Source organism: Ornithorhynchus anatinus, chromosome 11 (genome assembly GCF_004115215.2).
Source record: "Ornithorhynchus anatinus isolate Pmale09 chromosome 11, mOrnAna1.pri.v4, whole genome shotgun sequence".
Taxonomy (NCBI): Eukaryota; Metazoa; Chordata; class Mammalia; order Monotremata; family Ornithorhynchidae; genus Ornithorhynchus; species Ornithorhynchus anatinus.
The window spans coordinates 57777493-57802161 of record NC_041738.1 but is presented as its reverse complement, the minus strand read 5'-3'; the positions used below and the strand labels follow the sequence as shown (position 1 = coordinate 57802161).

The 24669-nt window shown below is 48.4% G+C and overlaps 1 protein-coding gene across 1 annotated transcript in view; it reads left to right on the top strand.

Annotated features, from left to right (window-relative positions):
* Positions 1–24669, top strand: part of SKAP1 (src kinase associated phosphoprotein 1) — a 380005-nt gene that overhangs the window by 309312 nt on the left and 46024 nt on the right. The window contains exons 8-9 of the mRNA XM_029075297.2: positions 3218–3281; positions 14787–14963. Coding sequence (XP_028931130.1) covers positions 3218–3281; positions 14787–14963 — 241 coding nt within the window. The remainder of the gene's footprint in view (positions 1–3217; positions 3282–14786; positions 14964–24669) is intronic.

Below are 24669 nucleotides of genomic sequence, written 5' to 3'. Positions count from 1 at the left end.
AAATGAATGAGCGAATGAACACAGCTCCCAGGCTGACTACCGGCTCATTAGATGTAATCTCCTCTCTTCTTCTCAGTCTTCATGTTCCCCTTGGATCTGTCCCCGCCTCTAGACTGTGATCTTGTTGTGGGCAGGGAATGTCAATGTTTACTGTTCTATTGTCCTTTCCCAAGCGCTTACTACAGCGCTCTGCACCCCGTAAGCACTTAATAAACAGAATTGAATGAAGGAAGGAAGGAATGAATCCCTCTCTTATTTCCTGGAAGCCACTCTGCTATTCCTTCTCCAGGAGATTGTCTTTATTTCTCTGAAAGGGCAGATTTTTTTTTTCTCTCCCGTCCCTTTGCTTATGTCTCAAAGAAGGCAGCGTACACTACATCCTGGCTGTCCCCATCTCCAGAATAACCTCCCCTATTTTAGCTTGTGCCGTGGTTTTCAGCGGGAAATATATAGCCTTTGAGTTACCGAATTGTACTTTCCAAGCGCTAAGTACGGTGCTCTGCACCCAGGAAGCGCTCAATAAATACGATTGAATGAGTGAATGGATGGAGATGGGCCCTTTCCACAATTTGAGGCCCCTCCGAAACATTTTGACCGAGCGAGAAGCCGCATGGCGTAGTGGATAGAGCACGGTCTTGGGGTCAGGAGGCCATGAGTTCTAATCCTGCCTCTGCCACTTGTCTGCTGTGTGACCTTGGGCTTCGCTTCTCTGGGCCTCAGTTACCGGATCTGTAAAATGGGGAAGGAGACTTGTGAGCCCCACGTGGGACAGGGACCCTGTCCAACCCGATTTGCTGGTATCCACCCCGGTGCCTGGCACATAGTAGCACTTAACAAATACCATTATTTTTAAAATCAATATTTTTATTAGTAGTATTATTAATAATAGTAATAATAATCATGGTATTTGTTAAGCACTTACTATGTGCCAAGCACTGTTCTAAGTGCTGGGGTAGATACAAGGTCATTAGGTTGTCCCACGTGGGGTTCACAATCTTAATCCCCATTTTACAGATGAGGTAACTGGGGCACAGAGAAATGAAGTGACTTGCCCAAAGTCGCTCAACTGACAGGTGGCGGGGCCGGGATTAGAACCCATGACCTCTGACTCCCAAGAACGCGCGCTTTCCACTAAGCCACGCTGCTTCTATTATTAAGAAAAGAGAAATATCACATCAAGGTTGACCTCGTGCTTTCGCTGATGCCCAATGCCGTCAACCTTCCGATTCTTAAGATCTAGTTCCACCTACATCCACGATGCTGACGGCGGCTTTATTCTGACAAGCCACTCTTCCACCCCGTGAGCCTTCTGGTTCTTTCTTTGTTCGTTCATTTCCTCCGGCTGATAAAATGCTACTTCCTCTAAAGTTGTCCTCGGCAGGGTCCCTACTTACCATAATTTCTTGCTATAACAAACGGGAGCTACTATGGGTGAAGAAGTGATATGCAAAGATAAATTTCAATCACCGGATGTTTTGTGAAGCTTCTTCATTAAGTTCTGCCAATGCAGCATCCTAACAAGTGTTTATATGACAAGTTAATATCAACTCGGCCGATTTCCCTGACGAATTTCGGTGCGATTTTTAAATCGAGACTAATAGCGACGATCAGAAAGCAATAAGCAGGAAGCTATTTGAACGTGTAAAATCCTTAACCCCGGTTGTGTCGAAGGAACTGGAGAGATCAGTGTTTAAAGGTTCGGTCCTCTAAAAATGTTGGTATTTGTTAAGCGCTTACTATGTGCAGAGCACTGTTCTAAGCGCTGGGGGAGATACAGGGTCATCACGTTGTCCCACGTGAGGCTCACAGTTAATCCCCATTTTACAGATGAGGTAACTGAGGCACAGAGAAGTGAAGTGACTCGCCCACAGTCACACAGCTGACAAGCGGCAGAGCCGGGTGTCGAACCCATGACCTCTGACTCCGAAGCCCAGGCTCTTTCCACTAAGGTCGTTGTGGGCAGGGAATGGGTCTGTTTATTGTCCTCTTGAACTCTCCCAAGCGCTCTGCACGTAGTAAGCGCTCGAAAAGTACAATTGAATGAATTGAATAATAATGTTGGTATTTGTTAAGCGCTTACTATGTGCAGAGCACTGTCCTAAGCGCTGGGATAGACACAAGGGAATCAGGTTGTCCCACGTGGGGCTCACAGTCTTAATCCCCACTTTACAGATGAAGTAACTGAGGCACAGAGAAGTGAAGTGACTTGCCCACAGTCACACAGCTGACAAGTGGCAGAGCCGGGATTCGAACCCATGACCTCTGACTCAAAAGCCCATGCTCTTTCCACTGAGCCACGCTGCTTCTCAAATTGAATGTACGGAGAGTACTCCGTCAGTGTTAATAATAGTAGTTATGACATCTGTTAAGCGTTTACTATGTGCAAAGCACTGTTCTAAGCAGCTTGGCTTAGTGGAAAGAGCATGGGCTTGGGGGTCAGAGGTCATGGGTTCTAATGCCGGCTCTGCCACTTGTCAGCTGGGGGAATTTGGGTCACTTCACTTCTCTGTGCCTCAGTTACCTCATCTGTAAAATGGGGATTAAGACTGTGAGCACCACGTGGGACAAACGGTTTCCCTAGTATCTACCCCAGCGCTTAGAACACTGCTTGGCACATGATAAGCACTTAACAAATACCATCATTACTAATAATTATTTTATTTTATTATTATATTATTTTATTATTTTCTTAATGAGGTGTACATCCCCTTGATTCTATTTATCGTGATTATGTTGTCTTGTTTTTGTCCGTCTGTCTCCCCCGATTAGACCGTGAGCCCGTCATTGGGCAGGGATTGTCTCTATCTGTTGCCGAATTGTCCATTCTAAGCGCTTAATACAGTGCTATGCACATAGTAAGCGCTCAATAAATACTATTGAATGAATGAAAGGGGACAGGAGCCTGACTTAAATGGATAGGAGAAGGTACACGTTCCCCCAATACCTAATGTGTACCTATTGGTGCGAGATAATGCGATGATAGTGCTGAGGGAAAAGTCGTTATGGGCTAAGTTTGTATCTTTTGCATTAAATTTAGCAAGGCGAGGAGACAGGGAATCTGGAAGTGCTAACCTAAACTCCGAAACTGACAATCCCTTTCATTTCCCTATGTCTGGGTATTCCGGTCTGTCCGTCAGGAAATCTACAACCCGGATTCAGTGTCAGTTGTCGGAAATTAGCCGGAAGACGATATATTGACGTATTAATCTCTTTGCAGTTTACAGCTGCCAATCCAGCAGAAGCCAAAGACTGGGTGGATCAAATCAGCTTCCTTCTAAAAGGTTTGTGCCAATTCCTTATTATTAATAATAATAATAATAATAGTATTTGCTAAGCATTATTATTATTCATTCAATAGTACTTGTTGAGCGCTTACTATGTGCAGAGCACTGTACTAAGCTCTTGGAATGGACAAATCGGCAACAGATAGAGACAGTCCCTGCCCACTGACGGGCTTACAGTCTAATCGGGGGAGACAGACGGACAGAAACAATACTAATAGTATTAACACGTGTGGAGCTAATGATAATGATAAGAGTATTAGCGGCCAATGATGATAATAATAATGATTATAATAACGATAATAGAATGGTTCCTCGGGGAGCCGTTGAGAAGAAGGTCGGCTCTCTCGTATTTACCGGGCGCTTACTGTGAGCGCGCCACTGTATTAAGTAAGCGCTTGGGAGAGTACAGAACAGCAGAGTCGTTGACACGTTACCTGCCCTCAACGAGCTTACAGACTAGCGGGAGAGACAGAACACTAGACTCTAAGCTCGTTGTGAGCGGGGAATGTAATAATAATAATACTAATGGTGTTATTTGTTGAGTGCTTACTTTGTGCCAGCCACTGCTCTAAGCGCTGGGAAGTCAGGTTGGGCACAGTCCCTGTCCCGCGTGGGGCTCACAGTCTCAATCCCCATTTTACAGAGGAGATCACTGAGGTCCAGAGAAGTGAAGTGACTTGCCCAACGCCACAGAGCAGACACGTGGCGGAGCCGGGATTAGAACCCATGACCTTCCGACGTCCAGCCCCGTGCCCTATCCACTACACAGTGCTACTTACCTTTATGTCGTGCTCTCCCAAAGGGCTTAGTACAGTGCTCTGCCCAGAGGTAGTGATCAACAAATGTGACTGACTGAATATTAATATAAATAAATTACAGATAGGTAAGTGCCAGAGACCGTTCTAAGTTCTGGGGTAGATACAAGATGCTCTATTGAGAGTCGATGGATCAGTCCGCATAGAAATCTTAGACAGGGTGGGGAGGACTTCTCAGGTCATCTAGGTCAATCCCCTGCCTCCAGACACAACTGTTATTTCGTCCCTTCCCGGAAGATGTGCTTTCAGAAATACAGAGGGGAAAAGATTCCCTTGGAAACCCAGCCCAGGGTCTCCTAAGCGTCAGCTGGGAAGCACTGATTCCTGCTGCAGTTTAATAATAATAATAATAATAATAATAATAATAATAATGACATTTGTTAGGCGCTTACAATGGGCCAGGTACCGTACTAAGCACCGGAGTGGATACAATCAAGTCGGGTTGGACAGAGTCCCTGTCATTCATTCATTCATTCATTCGATCGTATTTATTGAGCGCTTACTGTGTGCAGAACACTGTATTAAGCGCTTGGGAAAGTACAATACAGTAATAAACAACGACTTTCCCTGCCCACGACGAGCTTACAGTCTAGAGTGGAGCTTACAGTCTACAGATATGTACATATCTCTTGTCTTGTCTTATGCTGTCGAGTCGTCTCCGACCCATAGCGACTCCATGACGCTTCTCTCCCGGAATACCTCACCTCCATCTGCAGTCGTTCCGCTACTGTGTATATATTATGATAATATGTACCTGAAATGCTAAATCATATTTAACGAATTGTAGAGATATTTCGTAAGGATATATACGCTAGTACGGATACTAAGCGCTCAATGAACATGACTAATATTTATTAAATATGATCTATCATCAGATTATGTACTGTGTACAGAGCACTGTACTAAGCAGTTGGGAGAATCCAATATATCAGAGGTGATAGAAACGGTCCCTGCCCACGACAAGGTCATAATAATAATGATTAATTGTAATCATGGTGTCCGTTAAGCGCTTATTGGGAGCCGAGCGCTGTTCTGAGGTCACGGCTGGAGTTTCGCCCTGAAGCGCCAGGATTCCAACTGGAGATTATTTTGTGGCTTGAGTGGGGCGGCAGGGCTCACGGTCTCGATCCCCAGTTGACAGATGAGGTAACTGAGGCCCAGAGAAACGATGTGACTTGCCCAAGGTCACGCCGCAAGCCACGACCTTCTGACTCCCGGGCCCGGGCTCCGGGCGCTACGGCGTGCCGCTTCTCGGGCCCACTTCCTCTTGTTCTCTTCTCACCAGAGAGAAGGGATCCTAAGGTAGACTCAGGTGGTGGAAGTTTTCAGGGACGCTGAGAGTTCAAACCGAACAGCCGCTCTTTCCCCGTAGCCACTGGAAAGACTTCCTGGTTTGGAGGAGGGGGGAAAAATCAGCCTCAGATAGTTTGTGTTTGCTCTCTGAGTTCCCTCTACTGGCCAGCTTTGAGCCACAGAAGCGTTGGGCTCAGAAGAGACTCCCAGAATTTCCTGGTTTTGACCAGGTGGGAAGGAATCCGAAGCCAGGAGTAATAATAATAATGATGATGATGGTATCTGTTAAGCGCTTCCTATGTGCCAAGCCCCATTCTAAGCGCTGGGGGGGATACAAGGTGATCAGGTTGCCCCCCGTGGGGCTCACAGGCTTCATCCCCGTTTGACAGATGAGGTAATTGAGGCCCAGAGAGGTGAAGTGACCCGCCCAGAGTCACACAGCTGACAAGTGGTGGAGCCGGGATGCGAACTCGTGACCTCTGACTCCCAAGCCCGGGCTCTTTCCACTGAGCCACGCTGCTTCTCTAAATCCTGACCCCTTAGCTTGGATGATTCCGCAGCGCCCGCCACCCCGAGAGAAAGGCAGCGTCGAACTGAGCAGTTGGGCCAGGAAACGCTTTTCAGACCGGTGCCGAGCCTGCAGGCCCGCCTTCTCCTATAAGGCTCCGGCCTCTTATTCTGGATCAAAAGCAGCTCCGTTGTTTTAATTACAAGCATCGGCAGTTTCCTTCGGCGCTCCTTCTGCTCTCCCAAGAGCAAGCTGTGGAAGCCACGTAGCTCAGGGGAAGGAGGCCGGGCTTGGGAGTCAGAGGTCGTGGGTTCAAATCCCGGCTCCGCCACCTGTCAGCTGTGTGACTCTGGGGAAGTCACTTCACTTCTCTGTGCCTCAGTTGCCTCATTTGTAAAATGGGGATGAAGACTGTGAGCCCCACCTGGGACAACCTCATTACCCTGTATCTCCCCCAGCGCTTAGAACAGTGCTTGGCGTGGCTCAGCAGAAAGAGCCTGGGCTTAGGAGTCAGGGGTCATGGGTTCTAATCCCAGCGCCGCCATCTGTCAGCAAGTCACTCAGCTTCTCGGTGCCTCAGTTCACTCATCTGTAAAATGGGGTTGAAGACTGTGAGCCTCACGTGGGACAACCTGATTACCCTGTATCTCCCCCAGCGCTTAGAACAGTGCCCGGCACATAGTAAGTGCTTAACAGATACCAACATTAGTAGTAGTAGTATGCGCTTAACAAATACCATTTTCTAGACTATGAGTCCGTTGTTGGGTAGGGATTGTCTCTGTTGCCGAATTGTACTTTCCAAGCGCTTAGTACAGTGTTCTGCACACGGTAAGCGCTCGATAAATACGATTGAATGGATGGAATGAAAGCTATCGCAGCTACCGAAAGCTTGGCCTACAAGGGACTAAAACCAGGAAAACATGAGCGTTGAAGGAGACTCATCTAGGTGCCTTGGATTTATGCATGTAATATCCCCTAAGTGTGTAAACCTCAATAAAACTCAAGGCAGCTTTATTGAGCTGTACTCGGCGGTACTTTCCGAAAACCCACATTGAAGAAATTATTCATTCTGGTTTATTTTAAAACGAACGAAATCATAACGTATGGGGAGAGCCGCCAATGTGTCTTTTGATCTCTCCTTCCTGGGAGGTGGCTCTGGGATTTTTTCGATGAAAATTGTTACGGAACCTTTATTAAAAGTCTAATCCAGCCGAACGCGCGGTTTTATTGTCCTTTGAAATGCGAGTTGGAGGTGAGGGAATCTTTTCCCCTCCCGGAAGCGTTTCAGCCGGATTCTCGCCCCTCAGAGGGCAGGGTTAGGGGTGCGGGGAGGTAGAGCCGCCGTGACCCCCTTCTCGGCAAAGAAGAGATCCACTCGGGGCCTCTGCCTCCCCGCTGGAGCCACAAAATAATCTCCAGCTGGAATCCGGGTGCTTCAGGTGCGAATCTCCAGCCACGACCTCGTCTTGAGCAGGGACCGTGTCTCCCACCCCTGATTCTCCCAAGCGCTTAGTACAGTATCCTGCACTCAGTACGTAATAAGATGGTAAATCATATTTAATAAATATTAATCCTATTTATTGAGCACTCAGTATCCGTACTAGCGTATATGATTCTATTTATCTATTTTGATGGTATTGATCTACTGGTTTTGTTTCGCTGGCTGTCTCCCCCGTTAAGACCGTGAGCCCGTTATTAGGCAGGGATGGTCTCTATCTGTTGCCGAAATGTCCATTCCAAGAGCTTAGTACAGTGCCCTGCACACAGTAAGCTCTCAATAAATACGATTGAATGAATGAATACTCCATGTCTCCACAGTGTATTAAATATGATTTAGCATTATATGTACACATATTATCATAATAATAATAATGTTGGTATTTGTTAAGCGCTTACTGTGTGCCAAGCACTGTTCTAAGCGCTGGAGTAGATACAAGGTCATCAGGTTGTCCCAAGTGGGGCTCACAGTCTTAATCCCCATTTTACAGATGAGGTAACTGAGGCCCAGAGAAGTGAAGTGACTTGCCCAGGGTCACACAGCTGACAAGTGGCGGAGCCAGGATTAGAGCCCACGACCTCTGGCTCCCAAGCCCGTGCTCTTTCCACTAAGCCACGCTGCTTCTCTAGCCACGCTGCTTCTCTGTAAATAATACGTACACCGTACCGGAACGATTGCAGATGAAGTGGGACGTTCTAGGAGAGATGTCGTCCATGGGATCGCCTCGGGTCGGAAACGACTCGCCAGCATAAGACTGGAAACTGAACCTCGGCCTCTAGACCGAAAGCTCACTGTGGGCAGGGAATGTCACTCTTTGTGTTTTGTACTTTCCCAAGCGCTCAGTACAGTTCTCCACACACAGTAAGCGCTCAATAAATACAATTGAACGAATGAAGAATTTATTTATAGCAATATCTGTCTCCCCCTCTAGACTGTAAACTCGTTACGGGCAGGGAATGTGTCTACTGACTCTGTTATATTGTACCCTCCCAAGCGCTTAGAACGGTGCTCGATACACAGTAACCCCTCAAGAAATATGATAGATTTTAATTATTTAAATAGCGCTAAACACAGTAAACCTCTCAATAGTTATTATTACGTATTAATAAAGAAATATGTAAATATGATTGATGAGGATTGATTAAGTGATTGACCCGGCATTCCGTGGCAGGAGGTCATTCAGATACTAGTTTTCAGAGATTACAGACATCCCTGGCTGACAGCGTATTATTTCCTTTCATTTTTCCTCGCATTGTTGTCAGTCAATCAGTCGATCGATGATATTTATTGAACGCTTCTTCTCGTTCTTCTTTTTGGTGTCTGTTAAGCGCTTACTATGTTCCAGGCACCGTACTAAGTGCAGGGGTAGATATATAAGTTAACTGCCCGTCGAGCACCGTACTAAGGGAGACTATAATGTAGCGGAGTCGGAAGACACATTCCGTGATACAGAGACTGTGTCCGACCTGATTACCTCATGTCTACCCCAGTGCTTAGTACAGTGCCTGGCACATAGTAAGCGCTTAACAAATACCATATCACAACCGGGTAAAGGGTGTAGGTGGAGACTGTAAATCTCCCCTCTCATCCTCCCTTTACCCCCAGTCGATCCATGGTATTTATTGAGCGTTTACTGTGCGTGGTCTTGTCCAATGCCGTCGAGTCGTGTCCGACCCGTAGCGACGCCATAGACACATCTCTCCCAGAAGGCCCCGCTCTCTATCTGTAATCGTTCCGGCAGTGGATCCGTAGTCTTCTTGGGAAAAATACGGAAGCGGCCAACCGTCGCCGCCTTCCGCGCAGAGAGTCTCCACCCTCGACTGTCTCCCGTGCCGCTGCCGCCCAGCACGGGGTAGTTTTGACTTGTAGCAGGTCGTCTTCCACTCGCTAGCCACTGGCCAAGCTAGGAATGGAACGGACGGGCCTCGGCTTGACTCTCCCGCCCGGAGCCGAGACCGGTAGAGGACTGGAAACTCTCCAGTTGCGACCCTGAGAGGAAACTGTGTGTGGAGTACCGTACTGATCAATCAGTTGTATTTATTGAGTTTTTACTCTATGCAGAGCGCTGTAATAATTATGGTACTTATTAAGTGAGGAGGGGGTTCCGTCCCAGGGAGTATGGTGTCTGTCAGGCTTGGGGCAGGGCTCTTGCGGGGCTGAAGAAAACGTTTGAGGCGGTTGAACAGACGGGGAAGGGGAGGATAGCAATGATGAAGTGTGGCTCTTTCACTTCGGTAAAGGGGTAATGGGGATAATAAGCAGAGTATAGACAGAAGTGGCTTTAGGAGCCCTCAAGGGGTCTTCGGGAAGAAAATTTGAGTCTATTCACGAGAAGCAGTGTGGCTCAGTGGAAAGAACCTGGGCTTGGGAGTCAGAGGTCATGGGTTCGAATCCCGGCTCTGCCACTTGTCAACTGTGGGACTGTGGGCAAGTCGCTTCACTTCTCTGTGCCTCAGTGATCTCATCTGTAAAATGGGGATTAAGACTGTGAGCCTCACGTGGGACAATCTGATTACCTTGTATCTACCCCAGCGCTTAGAACGGTGCTCGGCACATAGTAAGCGCTTAACAGATATCAACATTATTATTATTACTCTGTGCAAGCCACCGTACGGAGCACTGTACGACGGGTACTTTCGTTTAATGATGTTTCACTGTACGACGGGTACTTTCGTTTAATGATGTTTCTGAAGTGATTACTATGTGTCAAGCCCTGTTCTTGGGAGATACCTTCCCCCTCCACCAGGAAGGAGCTTACAGTCTAGAAAAGCAGCGTGGCCTACTGGATGGAACAAAGGCCTAGAAATCAGAAAGATCTGAGTTCTAATCCTGGCTCCACCACTCGTCTGCTGTATGGCCTTGGGCAAGTCACTTCACTTCTCTGGGCCTCAGTTCCCTCATCTGTAAAATGGGGATTAAGACTGAGCCCGAAGCGGGACAGGGACAGTGTCCAACCTGATGATCTTGTATCTACCCCAGTGCCTGGCACATAGTAAGTGCTTAATAAATGCCACCATTATTATGATTATTATTATTATTAGAGAAGACATACATTAAAATAAATTGCAAGTATATACATAACTGCTGTGAGGCTGTGGGTAGGGTGACTAATAATAATAATAATAATGTTGTTATTTGTTAAGCGTTTACTATATGCAGAGCACTGTTCTAAGCGCTGGGGTAGACACAAGGGAATCAGGTTGTCCCACGTGGGGCTCACAGTCTTAATCCCCATTTTACAGATGAGGTAACTGAGGCACAGAGAAGTGAAGTGACTTGCCCAGAGTCACACAGCTGAGAAGTGGTGGAGCCGGGCTTCAAACCCATGACCTCTGACTCCAAAGCCCGTGCTCTTTCCACTGAGCCACGCTGCTTCATCCAGTGTGCTTAACAGGTGCAGATCCAAGAGCATAGAGGAACACAGAAAGGAGTGGGAATACCAAGTGCTTGGGAAAACATAATAGTAATAATAATTATGGTCTTTGTTAAGCACATACTATTTGCCAAGCACAGTTCTAAGCTCTGGGGTAGATACAAGGTAATCAGGTTGTCCTACGAGGGGCTCACAGTCTTTATCCCCATTTTACAGATGGAGTAACTGAGACCTAGAGAAGTGAAGTGACTTGCCCAAGGTCACGCAGCAGACAAGTGGCGGAAGGGGATTAGAAACCACATCCTCTGACTCCCAAGCCCGTGTTCTTGCCACTAGGCCATCCTGCATCCCTAGCATAGTATAATAGATGATGATGCTCTTTGTTAAGCACTTCCGGTGGGCTGAGCACTCTCCTAAACGCTGAGATGGTTACAAATCCAACAGCCTGCACCCAGTCCCTGCCCCTCATTCATTCATTCAGTAGTATTTATTGAGCGCTTACTATGTGCAGAGCACAGGACTAAGTGCTTGGAAGCAGCATGGCTCAGTGGAAAGAGCCCGGGCTTGAGAGTCAGAGGTCATGAGTTCGACTCCCGACTCTGCCACTCGTCAGCTGTGTGACCGTGGGCGAGTCACTTCACTTCTCTGTGCCTCAGTGACCTCATCTGGAAAATGGGGATTAACTGTGAGCCTCACGTGGGACAACCTGATTACCCTGTATCTACCCCAGCGCTTAGAACAGTGCTGTGCACATAGTAAGCGCTTAACAAATACCAACATTATTATTACAATTCAGCAACAGATAGAGATAATCCCTGCCTAATGGCGGGCTCAAACCCCCTGGGCTCACGGACTGAGGGGATGAGAGGACGGGTATTTAACCCCATTTTCCAGATGAGGAAACTGAGGCCCAGACCAGTAAAGTGACTTACCCAAGATCACATCCAGGCAAGTGGCAGACCTGGGATTAGTCCCAGACTAAGACACCCCTTTTTCTCAGCTCCCCCTCCTCCACATCTCCCCAACTCGCTCCTTTTGCTCTACCCCCTCCCCACCCCACAGCACTTGTGTTTATATGTACATATCTATGATTCTATTTATTTGTATTAATGCCTGTTTACTTGTTCTGATATATATATATATATAATTCTTTTTATTTATACTGATGCTATTGATGCCTGTTTCCTTGTTTTGATGTCTCTCTCCCCCCTTCTAGACTGTGAGACTGTTGTGGGCGGGGATTGTCTCTCTTTGTCACTGAACAGTAATTTCCAAGTGCTTAGTTCAGTGCTCTGCACACAGTAAGCGCTCAATAAATACGATTGAATGAATGAATGAACCCAGGTCTTTTGACGCCTCCCCCGACAACCAGGCCCTTGTTCTTTCCACTAGGCCCCGCCGCTTATCACGGTCAGACACGACCCCTGGCCGGATTTGAAGGTCTCTAGCCTTTCCTCTCTATTTCATAATTCACCTGAAGCGCTGCGTTGTCTCAACAAAGAGAGGAGTCCCCATTCGTCTCCATAGCCAGTAAAAATCTCAGCGGTCTCAAGGCCCTAAATAATAAGAATGGTACTTGTTAAGCGCTTACTATGTGCCAAGCACCGTTTTAAGCTCTGGGGTAGATACAGGGTCATCACGTTGTCCGATATGGGACCCGCAGTCTTAATCCCCATTTTCCAGATGAGGTAATGAGGCACAGAGAAGTGAAGTGACTTGCCCAAAGTCACACAGTGGCGGAGCCGGGATTAGAACCCTCGACCTCCGACTCCCCAGCCCGGGCTGTTTCCACGACGCCACGCTGCTTCCCGAAGGGGCTCGTGCATCTCAGAAACCTCGGGGTATCACGCTCAGTTTTCTCCTCGGCCCCGGCTGCATGAATCCTCACCGTTTATTCTTCTGGGCTCCGCGCTTCTCTCACACACTCTCACACAGACACATGTGCTCTCTCTCTCACACAACAGACACCCCCTCCTCCCCCCCCATGCTTCAACCCGATCAAGTTTTATTGCAGAAAAGGATTTATGTTGATAGTCTAAATCTTCCTCAGTGTCATTCTGGCCTTTTCTCTAGATTTCCTGCCAAAGGGGCCGACATTAGAAATAACAGTGCTTAATCCAGTCTTTTATTTTCTTTTGACATGTTTTATTCTTGTCCCTTGTCCTCTCCCCCGACTCTCTCTTCATTTCAAAAGGGAGCGGGGCTGGGACTGGATCCGCATCCGACGCGATTATCTCGTATCTACTCCAGCGCGTAGTGTGATGCTTGGTGCCTAATAATAATGATAATAACTGCGGTATTCGTTAAACGCTTGCTACGTGCCAGGCGCTGTACTAAGCACTGGGGTGGGTGCAAGATAATCCGGTTGGACGCAGTCTCTGTCCCAGATAGGGCTCACAGTCTTCATCTCCATTCTCCAGAAGCGGTAACTGAGGCCCTGAGAAGTGACGTGACTTACCCAGGGTCTCACGGCAGACAAGCCGGGATTAGAAACCAGATCTTTCTGATTCCCAGTCACTTGATCTTTCCACTGTGCCACGCTGCTTCTCAAGATTAAGTGCGATCCCTCCCCATATTTGAAGAGCAGGCATCTAGGAAGCACTCAACCAATACCAACGCTCTGCACACAGTAAGCGCTCAATAAATACTATCGATTGATCGATGGATTGATTGATAGAGCACAGTACTGAGCATCAGGAGTCCCAGGTTGTAATCCCACCTCCACCACTAGACTGCCATGGACCTTGGGCAAGTCACTTAACAGTGCTCGGCACGTAGTAAGCGCTTAACAAATACCAACATTATTATTATTATTATTAACCTCTCAAAAGTATGAATTATCCTTCCTTCTTAGACTTTAAGCCCAAAAAGGGACCGAGACTGTCTCTGATCTAATTTTCGAGACTCAGGTTCTACTCTCAGCTCCTCCACTAGACCACTGTGGACCTTGGGCAAGTCACTTAACCTTTCTTAGAGAAGAAATAGAGAAGAAATAGAGAAGCAGCGTGGCTCAGTGGAAAGAGCACAGGCTTGGGAGTCAGAGGTCATGGGTTCGAATCCCGAATCCCCCACTTGTCAGCTGTGTGACCTTGGGCAAGTCACTTAACTTCTCTATCCCTCAGTTACCTCATCTGTAAAATGGGGATTAAGGCTGTGAGCCTCATGTTGGACAATCTGATTACCCTGTATCTACCCCAGCGCGTAGAACAGTGCTCTGCACATAGTAAGCGCTTAACAAATACCAACATTATTATTTTTATTATTATTTCTAAAGTATCAGTTCTCCTTACCCCTTAGATTGTGTCTGATCTGATTTTCTCCTATTATCTATCTATTTATTTATGTTAACGTCCATCTCTTCCTCTAGACTGTGAGCTCGTTGTGGACAAGAATTCATTCGGTCAGTCAGTCGTATCTATTGAGCGCTTAGTGTGTGCAGAGCACTTTACTAAGCGCTTGGGAGAGTACAGTGTAACAACAGATACATTCCTGCCCACAACAAGTTTATAGTCCAGAGAGATGCCTGTTGTTTTATTCTACTCTCCCAAGCGCGTAGTACAGTGCTTTGTGGACAGTAAGCGCTCAATAAATACGATTGAATGAATGAATGAATAAATGAATACCCCATGGCTTGGCACAGCCTTAATAAATACCATCGCCACCATTACTTCTGTTTCATACGTATTTTTCTCCCCAAGTCAAACCCCACTTTTCCTCATCTCCCACTCCCTGTGCGTCTCCCTGTCTTGCTCCCTTTGCTCTTCCTCCCGCCCCGCCCCACAGCACTTATGTCCATATCTGTCATTTTATTTTTATTGCATTGATATCTGTTTATTCGTATTGATGTCTGCCTCCCCACCTCCAGTCTGTGAGCTCATTGTGGGCAGGGATTGTCACTCCTTATTGTTATACTTTCCCAAATGCTTAGTACAGTGCTCGGCACACGGTAAGCGCTCAATAAGCATGACCGAATGAATGAGTCAGTGAAACCCGTTCTTATTTTTTGCCCCGGCAGATCTGAGTTCCTTTACCATCCCCTACGATGAGGAGGAAGAGGAAACGTATGATGATATTGACAGCTTTGACTCTCCGAACATCAACCCCCATCCCAAGCTCGTGAAGCCTCCTGGTAGCGTGGAGGACAAAGAGAATGAGGTGGAAGAGGAAGAGGATATTTATGAAGTCCTTCCAGGTGAGAAAATGACAGTTAATTAATTCATTAATCAGAATTTTTTCATCAATCAGTCGTATTTGTTGGACACTCACTATGGGCAGGGCATGGTACTAAGCGGATTTATTTTTGAAGCAGAATTTGTTAAGCACATACTATGTGCCAGGCACTGAACTAAGAGGATTTATTTTTTAAGTAGTGTTTGGTAAGCGCTTACTTTATGCCGGGCACTGAGCTGAGCGCTGGGGTGCATACAAGCTAATCAGGCTGGACACGGTCCAAGTCCCACACGGGGCTCACGGTTTTAAGCCCCATTTTACAGATGAGGTAACTGAGACCCAGAGATGTGAAGTGACTTACCTAAGGTCACCCAGCAGGCAAGTGGTGGCGGCAGGATTGGAAATCAGATCCTTCTGACTTCTGGCCACTGTACTGGCCACACTGCTTCTAGGACTGATGGAAGATGAGCCATCTACAATCCCTGGGCAACCAGAGTTGTCCTTGCCGTTTGAAAGGAAGAAAGCAGGGTGAGATTCCTTCACCTTCAGTCTGGGAGATCTGGGGGAATCTCCCTGGCAATCCATCTTGAGCGCTAACTTTGGGCAGAGCACTGTACTCAGCACTTGGGAGGCTCTGCCACATGTCTGCTTTGTGACCTTGGACAAGTCACGTCACTTCTCTGGGGCTCAGTCCCCTCATCTGTAAAATAGGGATTAAGACGGTGAGCCCCATGTGGGACAGGGATTTTGTGTCCAACCAGATTACTGTGTATCTACCCCAGTGCTTAGAACAGCACTTGGCATGTAGTAAGCGCTTAATAAATACCACTATTATTATTATGATTATTATTATTACAATAGGAGGACTGTAGATGGTTGCTCTGCAGTAATCCTCAAGTCGTCGGTTCGATTCCGGCTCGAAGGAGGAGAATTGTTAAGCTTAGTAAGGGTGCTCTGCACACGGTAAGCGCTTAATAAATACGATCGAATGAACACAGCGGTTTTGGTAGACAGATCCCCTGCCCACGGAGAGCTTTCATTCTAGAGAATAGAATATGATCCAGCAGATCAATGCACGGATCCGGCCGGGGATCGGACAGTGGAACTTCATTCCTTCCGCGTTGGGCCGCCTGCTGGTCCCCTTTCGAGGAGGCGAGATGGAAAATCGGAGGTTTTCCGGGCCGCCCTGCGTAAGGCCTCTCTGTTCCCCCGCTTCCCCATCCGTGCAGCCGACCACACAGAACCGTCGTGGACATGGGCTAATTAACGACCATGCAGTGTTTTACAAATACGAACGATAGGAATGCTGATGAGGATTTTTGCTCCTCTATTCCAAAGGGTGACAGTCAGCATCTCCAAAAGTGTACATCCAGCATTTTCGCTCCAATTTGGCCTTTCCCGGGCGAAGGGCATCGGCTCACACACGGTGCTACGTCCCAGAGAATCAGTATCAACGGGATTGGCGGAGGGTTTTCGGGTGCGGGAAGATTCTGGCCACACCCGTCGGAGATAAACCCTCTTCTTTTTGGACGAATGTCACGGGAGCTCTTTGGTCCTAGTTCCCATCTCTGCTTCCCCACTCATTTTCCCCTTTTTGCCTCTTGGCTTCGCCCTTTCATCCCAAAAAACTGTCCTCCCTTTTTTAATGGTTTAATTATTTTTATGGTCGTTATTATTAATAATAATAATAATGACTGTGGTACTTGTTAAACGCTTATTACATATCAGGCGCTGTCTGGAGTGGTGAGGTAGATACCAGATAATCAGGTTGGACACAGTCCCTATCCCACATGGGACTCACACTCTTAAACCCCGTTTTACAGATGAGGGAACTGAGGCCTAGGGAATAATAATAACAATAATAATGGTATTTGTTAAGCACTTACTATGTGCCAAGCACTGTTCTAAGGGCTGGGGTAGATACAAGGTAATCAGGTTGTCCCACGTGGGGCTCACAATCTTCATCTCCATTTTCCACCTGAGGTCACTGAGACCCAGAGAAGTGAAGTGAGTTGCCCAAAGTCACCCAGCTGATACGTGGCGGAGCCGGGATCAGAACCCCCGACCTCTGACTCCCAAGCCCGGGCTCTTTCCACTGAGCCACGCTGCTTCTCGTGAAGTGAAGTGACTTGCCCAAGATCACACAGAAAAGTGACAGAATCGGGATTAGGACCCAGGTACTTCTGAATCCCAGACCCCTGCTCTATCCACGAGACCCCGCTGTTAAGCGCTTACTATGAGGCAGACACTGTTCTAAGTAGTGGGGTAAATACAGGGTAATCAGGTTGGACACAGTCCCTGTCCCACATGAGGCTCACAGTCTGGATCCCCATTTTCCAGATGAGGTAACTGAGACACAGGGAAGCAAAGTGACTTGCCCAAAATCACGCAACAGACAAGTGGCAGAGCCGAGATTAGAACCCAGGTCCTTCTGACTCCCAGGGCCGGGCTCTAGCCATTAGGCTCTGCTGCTTCTCTCCCTCTGTAGGCCTTCAGCTCCTCATGGGCAAGAATCACGTCTACCAACTCTATCGTACTGGGCTCTCCCAAGTGCTTAGTACAGTGCTGTGCACAAAGTAAGCACTCAGTAAATACCATTGATTGATTACTTTTGCCCACTGCTTCCTCCCACCCCATCCGTAACCCTCCCTCAAAACAAAACAACCCGACAAAATTTTTAAATGTGTTCATTCATTCGCTCGTATTTATTGAGCGCTTACTGTGTGCAGAGCACTGTACTAAGCGCTTGTCGTTGTTGTCGTTGAGGAGTATGTCTCGCTGATTACATTAGTCTCCTCTGGATAAATTCCTAGTGGGTAGGAGCTGTGGTCTTAGACTCACATTTTGTAGTACACCTAAAAAATATTAAAAACTCAATAAATTTTTGATTGAGAACCCTTAGGATATTGTCTCTTGATACCCACTCTGGAAATTAATTAACGTTGGCATTTGTTAAGCGCCTACTATATGCAAAGCACTGTTCTAAGCGCTGGGGTGGATACAAGGTGATCAGGTTGTCCCACGTGGGGCTCACAGTCTTAATCCCCACTTTACAGATGCCCAGAGATGCACTGAGACACAGAGAAGTGAAGTGACTTGCCCACAGTCACACAGCTGACAAGTGGCGGAGCCGGGATTTGAACCCATGATCTCTGACTCCCCAGCCCGTGCTCTTTCCACTGAGCCACGCTGCTTCTCTGTCAGGAGCTTGCTCTTATTGATTGATTGACTGATTATAAATGCACTAAAAGGATGGGATTCTAAACTCCTTGAGGGTAGGGACCTTGTCTTCTACTTTTAACCTAGCACTGTGTTCGATAAACACCTTGCTCGATAAAGTAGAGGAGCAGCATAGCCTAGTCGGCAGAGCGCAGGCCTACGAGTCAGAAAGACCCGGCTTCTAGTCCCGGCTCCACCACGTGTCGGGTGTGTGACCTTGGGTGAGTCACTTGTGGAAAGAGCCCGGGCTTGCGAGTCAGAGGTCATGGGTTCGTATCCCGGCTCTGCCACTTGTCAGGTGTGTGACTGTGAGCAGGTCACTTCACTTCTCTGTGCCTCAGTTCCCTCATCTGTAAAATGGGGATTAACTGTGAGCCTCACTTGGGACCACCTGATGACCCTGTATCTCCCCCAGCGCTTAGAACAGTGCTCTGCACATAGTAAGTGCTTAACAAATGCCAACATTATTATTACTTCACTTCACAGAGGAAGCAGCGTGGTGTAGTGGATAGAACACGGGCCTGAGAGTCAGGAGGTCATGAGTTCTAGTGCCGACTCCGCCACTTGTCTGCTATGTGATCTTGGGCAAGTCACTTCACTTCTCTGGACCTCAGTTCCCTCATCTGCAAAATGGGGATTGAGACTGTTGACCCCCTTGTGGGACAGGGACTGTGCCCAATCCGATCTGCTTGCATCCACCTCAGCGCTTAATACAGTGCCTGGCACATAGTAAGTGCTTAACAAATATCACCATTATTATCACTATTTCCTCAGTTCCCTCATCAGTAAAATGGGGATTGAGACTGTTGACCCCCATGCGGGACAGAGACTGTGTCCAATCCGATTTGCTCATATCCACCTCAGCGCTTGGTACAGTCTTGTCTTATGCCGTCGAGTCGTCTCCGACCCATAGCGACACCACGGACACGTCTCCCAGAACGCCCGCTGTCCATCCGGTTCCAGTAGTGGACCCATAGAGTTTTCCCGGTAAAAATCCGGAAGCGGTTGAGCGGCTCCACCTTCCGCGCAGTAAAATTGAGTCTCCGCCCTCTCCCGTGCCGCCGCGGCCCAGCACGGGGGAGTTTTGACTTGTAGCCGATGGCCTGCCACTCGCTAGCCACCGGCCAAGCTAGGGATGGAATGGACAGGCCTCCGCTTGACTCTCCCTCCTGTCGCCGAGACTGGTAGAGGACTGGAAACTCTCCAGGAGCGACCCTGAGAAGGGCTTAGTACAGTTCCTGACACATAATAAGCGCTTAACAGATACCATATTTATGGTTATGATTCTCCTCTGGGCCTCAGTTACCTCATCTGTAAAATGGGGCTTGCGACTGTGAGCCCCACGTGGGACGGGGACTGCGTCCAGCCCCGTTTGTTTGTATCCACCCCAGCGCTTAGGACAGTGCCTGACACAGAGTAAGCGCTTAACCGATACCATAATGATTGTCATTGTTAATAAGAGCGGTTTCCAGGTTTCCCAAGGGGGCAGCCGTTTTCCTCGAAAACGCACTCCCCCTCCGCTTCGTGGACCCGTTGGGGTCGGTCTTGTTGAGCATCTCCAGCAGAATCCCCTCAGTCCCGGCGGGCAGCTCTGCCACCCATCAAGGGCACGACTCAGTTGCCCGGGTTGCCCAGCGCTCGGGGCCCGGGGGGAGAGCTGGCCTCCTCCCCCGCCACCTCCCCTTCCCTCCTTCCTCCGGCTCTTTGTTGGGTTTTATTATGCAAATGAAATCTTGGTTGAGGTCGAGCTATTTCTTGTGTCTCAAGTTAAAAAAAAATGATAATTTCCTCAGCAAGTCATCGTCGTTAATGAAGTTTTACAAAAACAGATACAACCAAAGGAAAATAAAATTTCACAGGTGATAAATTTTTCCAATTTCCCTGGCAGAATTCGATAGGATTGTTAAATTAAGAGTGAAGGTGTCTGTTAGAAAGCAACGAGCAGTGATGGGTAATTTTATAGAGTGGAAAATTGAATCAAATTGCTACATTAAAACACAGCTCCTCTGAGAATCTTCCCTTTCACAGTCTGCTCCATCACAACAGGGTGCAGGGACGGAGTTAATTCACAACTCTGGCCGGGGGGAGACGGAAGGGGGGGTCTTCCCAGTGAGATCACCCCCCCCGGTCCCCTCCAGCACCCCCTTCGGAGCCTGGCCCAAGGCCCCGGCGGGTGAATCCCCTTGGAAGTCCGGTGTGGAAGAGCGCTTCCCGGAAATCCGATTGAACCCGCTCTCCGGAGAACGGTGGATGGGCTTTTCCTTCAGCCGTCTTTAGACCGTCTGGGATCCGTGAGGGAAACGGGGGAAGGGGAGGGCCGGGCCTCAACCTGCAAGAACCCAATCGTCTTCGTCTCCGCCTCTCCGAGGTGGGAGCAGGTGCGACCACCGGCCCCCCTCCTCTTAATTACCGCCTCCCTTGCCCCAGCCGGGATGGCGTGGGCCTCGGGCCGACGAGGGCGGCCTGCCAGAATTGGGGCAAACTGGATGAGTTGCAGAGGCTCTCCAGAAGACCGCCCGGCGACCAAAGCGACCGGCTTCAGCCGGGAAAGAGTCCCGCCCCTCCCCGTCCGCTCGCCAGCTGAGGAGATAATAGGAGGCAGACGGCTCGGGCCAAGCTGGGGAGACCCCCGAGTCTTTTTACCACGGGTTCGGGGATCGCCGACTGGCAACCGGCGCGCCTCAGAATTTCCCAAGGAAAAACCCTGCCCAAGGCACCCGGGTTCCCTCCTAAAAGCATCCATTCATCACACCACTTACGGGGCCCCTCGCAGCTGGGAGAGGCTGGCATTTAATTATGATATTAATGTTTCAGCACAATCCTTCACTGCCCAGCTTCCAAACCCACCTCACTCCGCTTGGCGCTTCCGGAAGCGCTTTAGAGCCCGACCGCACCAGTAACGGAGGGACGGGATGGTCGGGAAGAGGCCCCAGGCTCTCCCCTCGTCCCCCAGGGCCGCCCTGCTACCGTTCCAGGCCTGGGAGTCAGAAAGTCGTGGGTTCTAATCCCGGCCCCGCCACTTGGCTGCTGTGTGACCTTGGGCAAATCACTTCACTTCGCTGGGCCTCAGTTACCTCATCTGAAAAAAAATGGGGATTAAGAGGGTGACCCCCATGTGGGACAGGGACTGTGTCCAACTCATTCATTCAGTCATATTTATTGAGTGCTGACTGTGTGCAGAGCACTGTACTAAGCGCTTGGAAAGTACAATTCAGCAGTAGATACAGACAGTCCCTACCCAACAACGGGCTCAGAGTCTAGAAGGGGGAGACAGACAACAAAACAAAACAAGTAGACAAAAGGTAGTAGACAACTCAGAAGCTCATGGGTTCTAATCCTGGTTCCCCACTTGTCTGCTGTGTAACCGTGAGCAAGCCATTTCACTTCTTACGCGCCTCACTTACCTCATCTGTAAAATGGGGATTAAGACTGAACCACACATGGGACAGGGACTGTGACCAACTCAATTTGCTTGTAACCACCCCAGGACTTAGTACAGTGCCTGGCACAAAGTAAACGCTTAATAAATACCATCATCATTATTATTATTATTACCCCAGTTCTTAGGACAGTGCTTGGCACATAGTAATATTAGTAATAATAATAGTGGTATTTGTTAAGCTCCTACTGTGTGCCGAGCACTGTACTGAGCGCTGAGATAAAGACAAGCTAATCAGGTTGGAACCAGCTCATGTCCCACATGGGTTCACAGCTTCAATCCCCATTTTGCAGATGAGGTAACTGAGCCCCAGAGAATGATGATGATGTTGGTATTTGTTAAGCGCTTACTATGTGCAGAGCACTGTTCTAAGCGCTGGGGTAGATACAGGGTCATCATGTTGTCCCACATGAGGCTCACAGTTTTAATCCCCGCTTTACAGATGACGTCACTGATGCACAGAGAATAATGTTGGTATTTGTTAAGCGCCTCCTATGTGCAGAGCACTGTTCTAAGCGCTGGGTAGATACAGCGTGGCTCAGTGGAAAGAGCACGGGCTTTGGAGTCAGGGCTCATGAGTTCGAATCCCAGCTCTGCCACTTGTCAGCTGTGTGACTGTGGGCAAGTCACTTCACTTCTCTGTGCCTCAGTTCCCTCATCTGGAAAATGGGGATGAAGACTGTGAGCCCCACGTGGGACAACCTGATTCCCCTATGTCTACCCCAGTGCTTAGAACAATGCTCGGCACATAGTAAGCGCTTAACAAATACCAACATTATTATTATTATTATTATTATTACAGGGTAATCAGGTTGTCCCACTTGGGGCTCACGGTCTTCATCCCCATTTTACAGATGAGGTAACCGAGGCCCAGAGAAGTGAAGTGACTTGCCCAAGGTCACACAGCAGACAAGTGGTGGAGCCGGGATTAGAACCCCTGACCTTCTGACTCCCAGGACGGTGCTCTATCCGCTGTGCCGTGCCGATGCTCATATGAGAAGCAGCGTGGCTCAGTGGAAAGAGCACGGGCTTTGGAGTCAGGGCTCATGAGTTCGAATCCCAGCTCTGCCACTTGTCAGCTGTGTGACTGTGGGCAAGTCACTTAACTTCTCTGTGCCTCAGTTCCCTCATCTGTAAAATGGGGATTAAGACTGTGAGCCCCACGTGGGACAACCTGATTCCCCTGTGTCTACCCCAGCGCTTAGAACAGTGCTCGGCACATAGTAAGCGCTTAACAAATACCAACATTATTATTATTATTATTAGTCATTATTATCATTATTATTGTCACCAAGGTTGGTCAGGAGACAGGGAAGAGAGCATTTTTGGGTGTTTTTTTCTTCACCTATCCTCAGCTCACCCCTAGACGGTCCAGTGGATATTTTGGGGCTGTGTCTGGAAAGGAGCTGGAATGGAAAATCCCGAGCAGATGGGCTACCAGGCACATCTTCTGTTCCGGTCCAATTTTCCTCTGAAGACAGGTGCTATCTGGAGAACCACCAAGCAGTAACAGGAGACTGTGCTAACACCGCACACCTAGCAGCCCAGCCGGCTCTGATCTAGTTCCGCAATCAGAATTAGTTAACGTTTTAACAGATAAATGGGCTTCACACCGCTCCCTTCCTCCCCATCCCACGGGGAGAGCTTGGAAGCCTCTCCAACCATTTGGTCCATAGAGAAAAAGTCTCTGAAAAGTCTTGCGGTGCCTCGGGGAGATCGGCTACCCACTTAAACGCATTCTCTCGAAAGCGCGATACGGGAGGGATTTTTTGTAAGCTGCAGCCTCAGATGCGTTCATAGAAATGTTTTTCTGCTCAAAATAGTGTGTGATTCATCAAATTAAACATATTGCACATAATTAACTTTTAAAGCGCGCCTAATGGATACATTCCCCGTGGAAGCCGCTGGATTGGCCGAGACTTTCAGTCGGATTGCGGGCATTTTGGCCACGGACAAGAGAGAGAGCCAGCCCTGGTTTTAGGAGCCCCTTGGACTTTTTAAATATCTTCACTGAGGAGGCAGAGCCTCCATGTTTAAGATCTCATTTGCAATCCATTAAACCGTAACGAGGTAGGACCAGAAATAATAATGATGGTATTTAAGCGTTTACTATGTGCCAAGCACTGTACTAGACGCTGGGGCGGATACAAGCAAATGGAGTTGGACAGAGTCCCTGTCCCATCTGGGGCTCATGGTCTTAATCCCCATTTTCCAGATGAGGTAACTGAGGCCCAGAGAAGTGAAGTGACTTGCCCCAGTTCACACAGCAGACACGTGGCGGAGCTGGGATTAGAACCCATAATCCTCTGACTCCCGGGCCCCGTGCTCTATCCACTATGCCATGCTGCTTCTCTGATAATGACAGTCTTTGCTAAGTGCTTAATATGTGTCGAGCACTGTTCTAAGCGCTGGGGTAGAGACAAGCTAATTAGGTTGGACACAGTCCCTGTCCCACAGAGGGCTCACGATCTTAATCCCCATTCTACCGATCAGGTAACTGAGACACAGAGAAGTGAAGTGACTTGCCCAAGACCACGCATCAGACAAGTGGAAGAGCTGGGATTCGAACCCAGATTCCTGACTCTCAGGCCTATGCTCTATCCACTAGGCCACGCTGCTCCCCGAATGCAAAGGCAACATAGAGAAAATGGCGAACCGTCACTCGCCATGCCTCATTACCATTTTAATAATAATAGTAGTATTTCTTAAGCACTTACTATGCGCCACGCACTGTACTGAGCCCTGGGGTAAATACAAAAACAATCAGATCAAAGCCACGGGCCCACACAGGGCTGTCAGGCTAAGAAGAGGCGGCTATTTTATCCCCATTTTACGGATGAGGAAACCAAGGCACAGAGAAGTTAAGTGACTTGCCGAAGGTCACACAGCAAACGAGTGGCGGAGTCAGGCCTACAATACGGTTCTCCTGACTCTCAGTTCTGTGCTCTTTCCACCAGGTCCTGTTGTCTCATTCTTGGCTCTCCCACTTCCGATCCTTTCCTTTGATCTTGTCTTAACCCCTTCCGGGGACCTCCTCCCCCTTCGAATCCGCCACACCTCAACTCTGCCC